At 41.2% G+C, this 12833-nt stretch overlaps 1 protein-coding gene across 5 annotated transcripts in view; it reads right to left on the bottom strand.

Annotated features, from left to right (window-relative positions):
* The window catches only part of LOC127441377 (astrotactin-1-like), a 502716-nt gene that overhangs the window by 413358 nt on the left and 76525 nt on the right, over positions 1 to 12833 (bottom strand). For 4 of the 5 annotated variants that reach the window (XM_051698730.1, XM_051698731.1, XM_051698728.1 and 1 more), the window contains exon 2: positions 1770 to 1957. In XM_051698730.1, the coding sequence (XP_051554690.1) occupies positions 1770 to 1957 (188 nt within the window). Of the gene's footprint in view, positions 1 to 1769; positions 1958 to 3332; positions 3528 to 12833 lie in introns of those variants that run through there. The other variant, XM_051698733.1, reaches the window with a different exon arrangement.

Genomic DNA, 12833 nt, shown 5'->3' with positions numbered 1-12833 from the left:
GAACACATGAAAAAGCATGCAGATTCAGTGTTGGTATACTCTGTAGTATATTATGGGCAGAATAATTAACAATTGCTATGCAAAATGACTTGAATCCAGGAAAACCCAACTTTTTAACCCTGGAAATTCCTCAAAGCCATAAAACTAAGAGACTGCCAAAACAGCACTCGAAAGTCTGGCATTGCCCAGCTAAATGAGATAAGAATGTCCATCTGTGTATCTTAACCATCTTGAGAACAAAAGAAGATCTGTGAATGCAGAGGACCCCTTCTCGGTCCTGTTGTAAATCAAGAAATACCCCCACACTTAATGGTTATCACATGACATCTAACCATCTCAGCAAAGAAGACCACCACCGCTTTAATGGCAGGAGTGATGGTCAACAGAAGACACAGAGTTAAAACAGACACCCCTTAACACATAAGCCAAAACTAAGACTTTTGTTCTTGAACATAACCAATTTATATGCTTAAACTTAAACTAAGAGGGATCATGAGACATCATGATCATTTCCTGCAAACAGCATCTGAATCTATAACCTCTGACAGAATCACAAATCTTACTTTACTGTAATCTTATCCTGTACATAATCTGTCTGAGTGCCTAGAACTCTCATTCAAGATTTAACCTGATAATATACCTTGTCAGTCATGCTTCTCATAATGTGTAATGTATTATCCATGTTGTAAAACCAATGATTTAACCATTATGGTTTTTAATCAGGTATTTTCATTTTTTGTTACTTGCATGTTGAATATTCATGAAATTATGTCATATTTAGTATGTAAATGATTGCCTGTTTATGTAGAGAATGTTGAGGTTAACAGATGTCATGTCTCTTACACCGATTTCATTATATGAATATATGATTAAAACTCTTTAGAGCGGGAATTTTTAAAAATCCTTTACACAAAGGATCGTAAATCAACTTTGAAAAGGAAGGAAAGAAATGACCATGTGACTCCAAAAAGGTACTTCTGATTAGCTCATCCCTACCACCTTTGGGGTGCGGCCAATCTCAACTCAAAACTCCTACTAAGGAAGAACTCTTCCTCTCTCTTCTCCAGCTCTCATGCCTTACTTCCACTGCCTCTGAAGCTCCTCATCCTCCGCGCTCTGGCCCTCGTGTCTTGTAGCCTTGCTCCGGTGCCCCTCATGTTCCATACAATGTAGAGTCCAGAAAACTCGGGATGCCAAGTTCCGAGGAAGCTCTTCTCTTCTCTGCGCTACGACTCACCGCCTCATCATCCCAGTTTGTAAGTGTTAGATTAGTTTTTATGTTTAGATTAGCAATAAAGTCTCGTTTGTATGCATGGATGAACTGACTGTGGTATATTTTGATAAATAATCTCATCACTTGATTTCCAAAGATCTGTGCACCTAAGATTGAACTATATATAAACTGAGTGATATTATTTTCAATAAGCCATGAGAATAGTCTTACTCCAATAAGCGAATTAATCATAATTCCCTTATTAAAGCTAATTCCTTACAATAGAAATTGTGAGCGAATACAACGAGCCGTTGTATTACGATTTTAATGGTGGAGAATTGTATTCAGACAAATAACATAATTATTTGTAATTTATCCTTCTTATAATGGTTGTCGAATGCGGCTAATTCCATTATAAATTCCTTACATAATGACGTAGACATGTGGACAGTTTAATTAAATTCCTAACACACATACTGTTCCCTACAACTCTTAGCTAAATAACTACACTGTGCCCTTTCAGTGTAATCAGCATACATGGTTGGTGATTACATACCATGACAGAGATGTGCAGGATACGAAGTTCCTCCTCTGCAGAGTCACTAGCAGGGTAAGCTGTGGCCGCCGGGCCAGGTAAGTTCTGATTGCCATCCTGATGGTGGATGTGGAAAAGCAAGGTGCCATTTTCCAACCACTGTTGCCTCCAGCGTACCAGCGGAATGTCCTCTGAGTTCCCTGAGATCTCTGTCAACATAAACAGATCAGAAAACAACACAGAATAATCAGGTGGAAGGCTACTCATATAAATGAATCAGTTCTCCAAAGCCATATAATTGATTTATGACAAGTCATCTTATAATTTATGATTTTGATGAGTTTGTTTTGATGGTAAGTTTGTGGACCTTTTGTGGATGATGACATATTTGCACTAATTAGTTAATAGTTAGTTGTTTTCTTATAAAACTTTTTGCATGATATAAGACATGTATTCTGTAACTGCGATAAGTAATGCTGTCCATGACTTTTACTGTAAGCAATAATTAATATGTTCTTAAAACAGTTTTATGTCAGAGTTTTGCCACAAATAGAAGTGTTTGATCTATTCATTTTAATAATCAGAGTTAAATGGAGCTAAATGTATGCTTGTTATAAAACCGATCTTCTATCTAAATCTCAACATTTGTGGACTCAGGGTTAGGCAGATTATTTTAAGAAAGTATTTTGGGATGAATATTAAATGCTCTTTCTAAAATGCATTCAGTAAAGTATTCCGAATACATCAAATAAAAAGTAACATATTCAGAATACTTTTAGAATACATATTTATAAATGAAAGGCACAATTGGAAGAAGTACGTGTGATGTGTCTTTACTATCTTATCTGAAGTGCTACACCTCCACTTATAATTAATCTAAGTGAATCGGAATAGCTTGTTGTTTTTTTAAATTAAATATGGAGTTGGACACTAATGTTTTTCTTTATGGAAAGCAGAAGACAAACAGAAGGTAGTTTGTGGTCAACTACACTATTTTAATATTTTAACATTTTAATCTTCTTCTTAACCCATTATTTGATTGGACTTACAAAAAATTATATATTTTGACACACATTTATAAAATAAATGCAAATAAACCATATTTATTTTTGATATGATAACTGGATGCCATGTGCAGAAATAAAACAAAATTTGAGGTCATTTTACAACAATGTAGTATATTCATGACTTGCTTGCATATTTCCATATTAGGCCTGTTTATAAAAAAATGTCTCTCTCTCTTATTACCAACACATTTATTTGTGGGTGCTTTTGATTCTTTAACTCATCCTTTTTTAAAATTTTTTATGGTTATATTTTTTTTTGTAGATCACTTCTCATGAGATGTTTTTAAAATTTGAGATATAAATATTAATGTCTGTGTGTAACTATGTCACACTGAACCAGCCTCTCAATTTTTACAGTAGTTATTTACATGAGGTTTTTCTGTCATCATTTGGACTCATATGTTACTGTAACGAAGTTCAATGGAAAGGAGGCAGCGAGTTTGTTAACAAAATAAATAATAATTTAATGATTAACTTAAAGAGAAACACATGCCAGGCAGCTGCCCGTAACACACACTCTGTCGAACTGCCATCTCCAGTCGCCTTTATCCCTAATCAGCCTGATTAGGGGCCAGGTGTGCAGAATCACGGCCCGGCCCTCCACCCTGCCACATTCCTCCCTCGTTCTCTCAGGCCGGGGAGCCCCCGGCATGACGTACATCCCCGCCCCTCTTTTCTGGCCCCATCTGCCGGGAAGTCATCCCCGCCTTCCTGGATCTGGGAGAGGACAAGGGGAGGAAAACAACACATAACACACACACACACAAAAAAACGCAGTACTACTTATACACCGTAACGGTGATGATATCAAACTAAAACACAATACTAATATTTAAAAAGAGAGGGAAAGGCCAACGCGGAGTTGCAGAGAGAGAAAAAAATCTATTATTTACTCGCCGGTTCGCTGATATGCCGTAGCCTGGTCCTCGGCCACTCCTGCACCCTCTAGTGGACGGCGGACTGGACGCAAAGGTCTAAGCCTGCTTACCCCATGCATAAAACGAGAGACAAGAGAATGTCTACTGACAGAGACTCCATTGATAAGCACATGCTCAGCCGCCACAGCGGCAACATAGACTAAGCATTGCCGGGGAAACCCCAGCCCCAAAATGCTCTTGCAAAAAATCCAGCACTGTACTGACAGGGCAGTGAACTGGAGTTTCACCTTGCACTGTACACCAAGAAGCAAAAATATGCCACTTGAATGTATAAAGCTTCCTAGTTGATGGAGCTCTAGAATTCAGAATGGTATCAACCACAACAGGGGATAACCCATCATTCAAAAGAGTGCCCGCTGAGGGGCCATACCCATAACCTCCACAAGTCTGGCTGGGAGTGCCAAATGCTAACCCAAGCCTGAAACAACATGTCTGTTCTGACTGGAATCTCCCAAGGCATTTCCTCCAGGAGAGAGATCAGAGTAGAAAACCATACTTGAGATGGCCAAAACGCCGCCACTAAAAGAAGCCAAACCTGATCCTCCTGAACTCTGCAGAACTGCGTGCAGCAGACTGATCGATGGGAATACGTAAAGACATGTTGTTGGCCACTGATGCACCAATGCATCGATGCCCAGTGGTGCCAGGGGCAAGAGGGAAAACCAGAGGGGACAGTGTGACTTCTCGCTTGAGGCAATCAGGTCCACTTCCGCTCTGCTGAACATTCTCCACATTTTTTCCATAATCTGAGGATGTAATGTCCACTCTCCGGGCATCAAATCCTGTCTAGAAAGGAGAACCACCACCAAATTCAACCGGCCTGGGACATGCATGGCTCGTAGAGACAGCACATTGTCCCGTGCCCACAGAAGAATGCAACGTACCAGTCTCAGCATGACATGAGAACGCACTCCTCCCTGGCAATTAATGTAGGTCACCACCATCCTGTTCTCCAACCAGATGAGGACATGGCTGCACTGAATCTCCGGGAGGAAAATCTTTAATGCCAGCAGCACCGTGAACATCTCCAGACACTTTATGTGCCAATATTACCAGTGGCCCATCCAAACCCCATAGGCTGGACGACCCTCATATACAGCACCCCAACCCGTGGAGGAGGCATCTGTTATAACTTTGCAGCGACACACCTGTCCAATGGAACACCCGACATCAAAAGGCAGGTCCGTTTCCATGTTAAGAGTTCGGTAGCACTCACGTGTCACTTTGAAGAGACTGAACACATATGTCAGTGGTTGAAGTACCTTTGTGGAGTTCATTCAGCACTGAAAAAGATCTTGCATGCAACATGCCCGGGGGAATGACAGCAGAAGCTGAGATCATGAGCCCCAAAAGCCTGTGAATGTTCTCGCAGGGAGAACGCATCCCACTCTGAACATCGCTAGACACCGGCAGAATGACAAAACGTGAACCGGAGACAGACGCGCCTGCATCACTCGTGAATCCAGCTCCACCCCTAGAAATAGTGTCTGTTGCCCTGGCAACAGGACACTCTTGTCTAGGTTACACACAGCCCTAGATCACATGGCTGAGAATGACATCTTGATGTCAAAGTCTCAGAGTGGGCAAACACCAACCAATCGTTGATATAATTCAAAACGTGGATGCCTTGAAGCCTCAAGTGCATCAAAGCTGCATCCATGCATTGTGAAAATGCATGGTGCCAGTGCAAGTCCGAATGGAAGGACACAAAATTGATACACTTGCCCCAAAAGCGAATCTGAGAATACACCTGTGCTTCTGCAAAATCTGAATATGGAAATAAATGTCCTTCAAATCTTTTGTCACAAACCAATCCCCCGGCTGCCCTTGTGACATATTTTTTTTCTGTAACAGCATTCATTTCATTAGAGCGAAATTCAAATGTCTCAAAATCCAGAATGGGACGCAAGCCGGCTGCATGGCTCTTGCCTGCAGCATGACCTGTAACCACAAGATGGTGCACTTGGCCAGAACCAACAGCACAGCAGAGGGCCTTCGCTCCTCCAATACTGTGACTGATTGAAGGGAATTTGATAATGTTTTTGCCTTTATTTTATTTAGGCATAAATGATGGGCGCCCTGAAATGTATCTACAGCAGGGACACTGACAGAATAAACATTTTCCCTGGTATTTGAATGGGGAAAAGTGTAGGAACATTATGGGGGAATGCTTATTTGAGAAAACTGATTCGCCACAACAGTCCCAGCATTCTTTGTGGGGGGACAATGTGTGGTGCTTATGTTCACTGTGTTTTTTTGTGTACACTTGTGCCCGATGAACATCAAATTCTGTTATGCATGTCTCAAAACCCTTGGTCATGGAGACAGTGGCTGAATTTGATCAGGCAATTCTAAAAAAAAGGTCACTCTGAATATATTTACAGCACAGGATGCCAAATAAACCATCTTCCCAAGCATAGAACGGGAAAGAATGTGTGAACATGGAGGGGAATTGAGAGAAAGCAGGCTCGCCACAATGGCCACAGCATTCTTATGGGGGACAATGTGTGGCGTTTATGTTCACTGTGTGTTTTGTGTACACTTGTGCTTGATGTACATCAAATTCTGTTACGCATATCTCAAGACCCTTGGTCATGGAGACCAAGTTTTTTTAAATTTTTTTTTTTTTATGTTCACTCCCCAGCAAGCTGTGGGGGGAAACTGTACCATGTTCTGGTTGTCAGAAGTTCTAGGCACGTACAATGGCGAACTCATTCCTATACTGACTGAAGGGCAAAACAGGAGAGAAACGGATATGTTCATATGGTCCAATTTCATTCACTGAATGGGGGCTCATTCTTCATTACACAGCAAGCCCATAGGCTTGTGTGTACACCTATTTATATCTTACATTGAGTTATATTACGCATACCCCGAGACCCTTGGTCATGGAGGCAGAGGCCAAACTCAAGCTGAAAATAGTCAGTGCTTGTTTGCCAGCGTAAATTACAGGGGAAAGTGAGCTAAATTGGTGTATTGAAAAATGGGTTAGACACTAAACCAATCCCAGCATATAATGGGGGAACAACGTGTAGTACCCGGATAGCACGAAACACCCTCGCGTACAAAAGCATCAGCTTGATCAGTTCCCCAGCACGAGCCGCGGGGGGAAAACATGAGGAAAATTCCAAACGGAGCCGATATTAGCTCAAAGTCATTACTTAATGCGATGCACTTGGTTGGACTGCAAAACCATCATGTGTAGATCCAATAGCAGAGTGAAAAGAGCAACATCCATGCCGCCACCAAAAAATCGAGATAGCAGTGTGCGTCTCTTGTCTCGCCAGAATGCCCGTGTGGTCCACGAATGGGTGGAATATAAAAGACACAAGTTAAAGACAATAGGGACAAAGGGGCCAATTTGTTCCTTACCTTCCAACGACGAATTCTCTCATACAGTGTTTTATCGTAATGGCAATGGCTCAAGAGGTGCATGGTTACTCTTTTTCATGCTTTGTTTGTCAGAAAATGGCCGCCGAGCTAGGCCTCAGAGCATGTCTGACGAGATTCTCATTTTTTCTCAGGGGGAGGGTGAAAAACACTCCAAACTTCTCAGATGCCAAATGGCTCCCGAACACGGAGCTTCAAATCTGTAGGCCGTGGAACTGGAACAAGTGGGGATAACGCTTCATGGTGAGAAATTGCAAGCCTCGAAAAGTGCAGCTGTCCCCGTCGGACCCTTGTAATGTTTGGAAATTGCTCTGAAATCTACGCTGTAGAAACGACATCCTTACGTGTTTGCCACTCAAAATGGAGGATTAATAGTCCTCGCTTTGACATGAGTCATTGGAACAAATTTGGGCTTAGAGAAAATTGTGCATTGAAGAACAGAAAATCTGACTCGAAAGGTGCCAAAGCGAGCGCTTTTATGGAGCCCATGACATAGCTCTCTAGGGGCGTTGCTTAAGCGCCACAAGCCAATAAATTGCCGTGATTGTACAAGGGCTTCAGACCACTTGATACTCAGGGCATGTACCAATGCGATTACGCAGCTCGAGTTCCTACGAAAGGGAAACCTGGCATTGCTGCAATCATGCACTACCACTGATCTGGGGAAGACAGAGCGAGTGTGTGCAGCACTTAACTGTTCAGAAAAACAATAAAGTTTCTCACTTGATTGACAAGATTTTTTTTCTTTCTGCCTTATTTTGTGGTCATTATGAGAGTTGTATTCTAAAAGTATTCTAACAAAATTTTATAAAGTAACTGTTTCTGAATACAGGTGCTTGAAACGGGGGCTGAATACAGTTACTTCATTTCTGTATTCTGAATAGGTAGTGCCGTTACATGCATTCCGTTACAGCCCAGCCCTGTGTGGACTTAATGTGTAACAAAAGTCTAGGAACTATTCATACATTGAGCAGTGTGGGACGGTTTGCAGGTAAAATCAGAAATGTTTTAGTCATGCACATATACGCATTATACTGTGATTACACATTTTCCATATCACTTCTAACAAGTTTCGAAATATCTAAGCAATCCCTTCGGCATTCAAACATCACTTATTAAATGTGTGTGATCATTTTAAACATTTTTAGGTCTGGTTAATGGATGTAGATGCAGATGACTAGGGCACGTCAAGGCAAATATACATTAATAGGAAAAATATTATTGGATGTCACATTATCAGAAGTTTTAGGCGGAGAAATGAAGAAAAAAAATAAAGACCTCCCTACTATTCTGCTCAGAAGAGATTTTCACAGTACAAAGCAAACAAAACATGTGTTCTTGACAGTGAATAAAGTCTGTTTGATATGTAAAGACAGAGGGTTTTGATAAGGCTTTGAAATCGAGCAACTTGTCATTTTTTGACAGTTTATTGAAGTATATGGGCTGGATGGTATACTGGATATGTGAACATGTTATTCATTTTTAATGAATGTTCTAGAATTCTCTTTATGGTTTGTGTTGTTAAGCATTTGTTCTTAAACATAGTGATGTGCTCCTATAAAACACGTAAAAAAAAACAAAAAAAAACAAAGCTTTTGACCTGTGCAGTCACTTATGCATTTTTAATATTTTAAGCAAGGGAGAGGCTGATAACTCTTTAAAACGGTGCTAGCAGACTACAAATTGGAGAACCCCTGACCCACTTTGTGAGTTGAATATTCACATGCACAAGCTAGAGTGACTCTGCACTTCATCACTAGACTTAAGAATCCCACAGGACCAGTATAGTATAGCACTTTTATTAATGAAAACACATGTGAAACAATACAAACAAAACACATTACAAGAATAAGAATATTACTGCTTTTTGCCTGTTTCCTACTATACAACCCTAATTTCTTATGTGTTTTTGATGAATAATTACTCATCAAAATGAGAATGAATAAAACTTAATAAAGAATGCAGCATGGGGGCCTGGGTAGCTCAGCAAGTAAAGACACTGACTACAACACCTGGAGTCACAAGTTCAAATCCAGGGCATGCTGAGTGACTCCAGTCAGGCTTCCAAAGCAACCAATTGGCCCAGTTGCTAGGGTGGGTAGAGTCACATTGGGTTAACCTCCTTGTGGTCACTATAATGTGGTTCTTGCTTTCGGTGGGGCGCATGGTGAGTTGTGCGTGGATGCCGCGAAGAATAGTGTGAAGCCTCTACACACACTAGGTCTCCGCAGGGTACATGCTCAACAAGCCACGTGATAAGATGCATGGACTGACTGTCTCAGATGCAGAGGCAACTGAGATTTGTCCTCCACCACCTGGACTGAGTCACTATGCCACCACAAGGACCTAGAGTGCATTGGGAATTGGGCATGCCAAATTGGGGAGAAGAAGAGAAAATCCATTTAATTAAACTGTGTTTACTTAGCTTTGGTTTGGAATTTGGACTTTAAATCGAATTATTATCTCGACAGGTCACGCTTGCAGTGAAATAACCTGTAGACTCTTCATGTCACACCCTAAATTCTCAATGTTATAATGCTGTTTTCTTTTTTTGATGATGCTGTCAGTTCAACTCAACAAATGTACTGTCATGGCAAATTTGTGAGACCAGCCAGCAAAATAAATATCTTTGAGATAAACACGTTGTAATGTCAGTAGAGACTAGCTTCACATCTGCTACGAACTTCAACAGAAAAACAAGTGTGAGGGCCACCGCACATGGACACAAGCTAAACAAAAAAAACAAAAAAAAAAAAAATACCCATAGGCCTCAATAACACATTTTGATGACAAGGACAGGTCTTAAAAATCAGAATAATGATGCCCAATTACTCAACCCTGTGTTCTCACTTAATATTCAGTTATTATTTGACTGCTTTATTTTGTTTGTACTGTTTGTCCTTTGTTTGTACTGTATGTCAAGGTCAAGAACGGGAAGCTTTTGGTCAACCAAGATGAGAAAAACAAGAGATGGATTAAACACTTCCGGGAAACTCTTAATCATCCAGACCCGATCACCACTTACGACCTCAAGGCGCATGGAAGCTGGGGAAGAGCTCCAAGTGGACACTGGCAAAATCGCCATCGAAGAAGTGAAAGTCGCAAAAGTCTCAAGAACAATAAGGCGGCCGGCTTGGACGAGATACCTGCAGAGGTCCTGAAGCACGTGGCCAGGCCATATTCGAAAAGCTGATGACGCTGTTTAACAAATGCTGGTGAAATGAAGAAGTCCCAGAAGACTGGCAAAGAGGTATGATAGTCAAGATCCCAAAAAAAGATAGCATCTCCGAATGTACCAACTGGCGTGGAATCACCCTTCTTTCAGTGCCTGGAAAAGCTTTCTGCATAGTCCTACTTCGGCGACTGAGAAAAGCCCTCGACCAATGCATGAGGGAGGAACAAGCCGTATTTCACGGTGGAAGATCATGCAGCGAGCACATCATCACCCTCCAGAACATCATAGAACTTCATCGATTTCAAGAAAGCATTCGACAGCAACCATCGAGAATCCCTTTTGTGAATCCTGCACTTCTATGGCATACTGGCAGCTTTTATTACCATCTTCAAAGATCTGTATCTGCAATCAAGCTGCTATGTCAAAACTGAGAATGGTCACACAGACTTCTTTGAGATCACCACCGTGGTTAGACAAGGGTGCATCATATCCTCTCTTCACTTCCGCATTACCATGGACTATGTCATGCGGAGAGCAGGAGCATGCATCAGGCCCGGTATCCACTGGTTCAACCAAGACCGCCTGGGTGACTTAGACTTCACCGATGACATCACCCTGCTAGAGAAAGACGGAAAGATGACTGATCTGGAAGAAGCAAGCAAGCAAAAGTAGGCCTCAGGATAAGCACTGAGAAGTTGAAGATCATGCACATGAATGCCATGGGCAGCAGAAAGGTGACTGTAGTTGGGTCACAGTGGCTAGAGAGGAGAGAAATTCACATACTTGGGTAGTGTGATCTCCAAGAAAGGAGATGCAGAGGCAGACATCAAATGCCACATCGGAAAAGTGGTGAAGTCTTTCGGAGGATGAAAAATATCTGGTGCTCACCATCCATCACCTTGAAGATCAAGCTCTGCATGTTTACCTCCATTGTGGTACCGACGGAAATCTATGCCAGCGAGACCTGGAAGGCATCAACAAGCATCAATAAGAAGCTCGACGTCTTCCAGCAAAGGTGTTTATGCTGAATCCTCAAGATCCGATATTACGATCATATCACCAACGAAGAGGTGCTCCGAAGGTGTGCAAGCTCCACATCATCATTGCCCGCAGGAGACTCAGATTGGCTGGCCATGTTCTACGAATGGAGAACCATCGGATCCCCAAGATTGCAATGAGATGGTTACCACCAGATTTGAAGCAGCAACGAGGACACCCCTGAAACACATGGAGAAGAACGTTTATCCAAGACCTGAAGACACTAAACACCACATGGGATGACGCCAAAACCGTGGCCAGAGATGGGAAACATTGGAGAGAACTTACTGCCCAATATGCTACTTAGCATGGGAGGATCTAAGTCTAAGACTAAGTATGTCCTCTTGCAGGGATCCCAGACCTTTTGACCAATGAATCTTTGCAACTTTCTATGAAGATTTCTTTGTGCTTACAGTTTTTCACAAATTGTTTTTAGAGATTTTATTCACAAAGGGAAATTTCTAGGAGCTGAAATATTTTAGAGCTGAGCACATCTTTCAATGTCTTTTCATGCTTGGAAATGTATTATATGTCCTTGAGAACTCTTGCTCATGACATCACCAGTGAGTTCACAATACTTTTTTGTCATTCAAAGCAAACCATGTGCTGCACAATTAAGTGTTTAATATTTCTAAGACACAAAAAAATGACTGAGGAGACAATAAGAATTACTAGTGTGAATGAGCAGCAGCCATTCTTAGGCAAGCATTTAACTGTGTAAGCTGGTGAAATACAGAATGTTCAAAGAAGAAACTAGGACTAATGGAAGGCAGAATGTTGTTTGTAGCTGAATTCTCTTTTAAATGCATATTGAGCAAGGTGTTAACCAAAATGCCTGTTTAACTGCAAGGAAGTGCAATCAGGAGAGATGGAAAGAGAGGGTGAAGAAGAAAGAGAAGGCTTAGGTAAAAAGCTCTTACAACAGTATTCATCTCACATCCAGATGCAGTGTTAGAACCTGCCCTCCCCTCTCTTTCACTGTGGTTTTGCTTAGAGAGCCACAGACTCAAATATACAATCTGGCCTTTGGCTAAATACAACTATTTACACACTGTCCCTCTAAGGAAGAACTGGCCAGGATGTTTAGCATCACCTAAATGTTTATAATGCAGTTACAACAGAAGCTAACATTTCAAAATGCAGAGAGTGGCTGCCTGCCATTGTGTGGGAATTACATTTAGCTATAAAAAGAGTCTGTATCATAATGTTTCTGGACAATCTTAAAATATAGAATATTAGACAATAGTTTTTGAATAGATTAATAAAGGCTGGAGGAAAAATGTTACAATAGGCTTTTGTTCTCTATAGATTGAGCCATTAGTTTTAGTTTAGTTTTTTCCACACATGAAAATTAAAAGCAGAGAGAAAACTGGAATTGGTTTGTTTATTAAGTGATTTTCTTATCCAGCTTTTGTTGTGTGCTTGTTGAAAGACTAAGCAAATTTGTTTGTACCCGTGGATTTTGCTTGTAGATCAA

The sequence above is a fragment of the Myxocyprinus asiaticus genome, chromosome 5, assembly GCF_019703515.2.
Source record: "Myxocyprinus asiaticus isolate MX2 ecotype Aquarium Trade chromosome 5, UBuf_Myxa_2, whole genome shotgun sequence".
Lineage (NCBI taxonomy): Eukaryota > Metazoa > Chordata > Actinopteri > Cypriniformes > Catostomidae > Myxocyprinus > Myxocyprinus asiaticus.
This window is presented reverse-complemented; position numbering and strand designations above follow the sequence as displayed.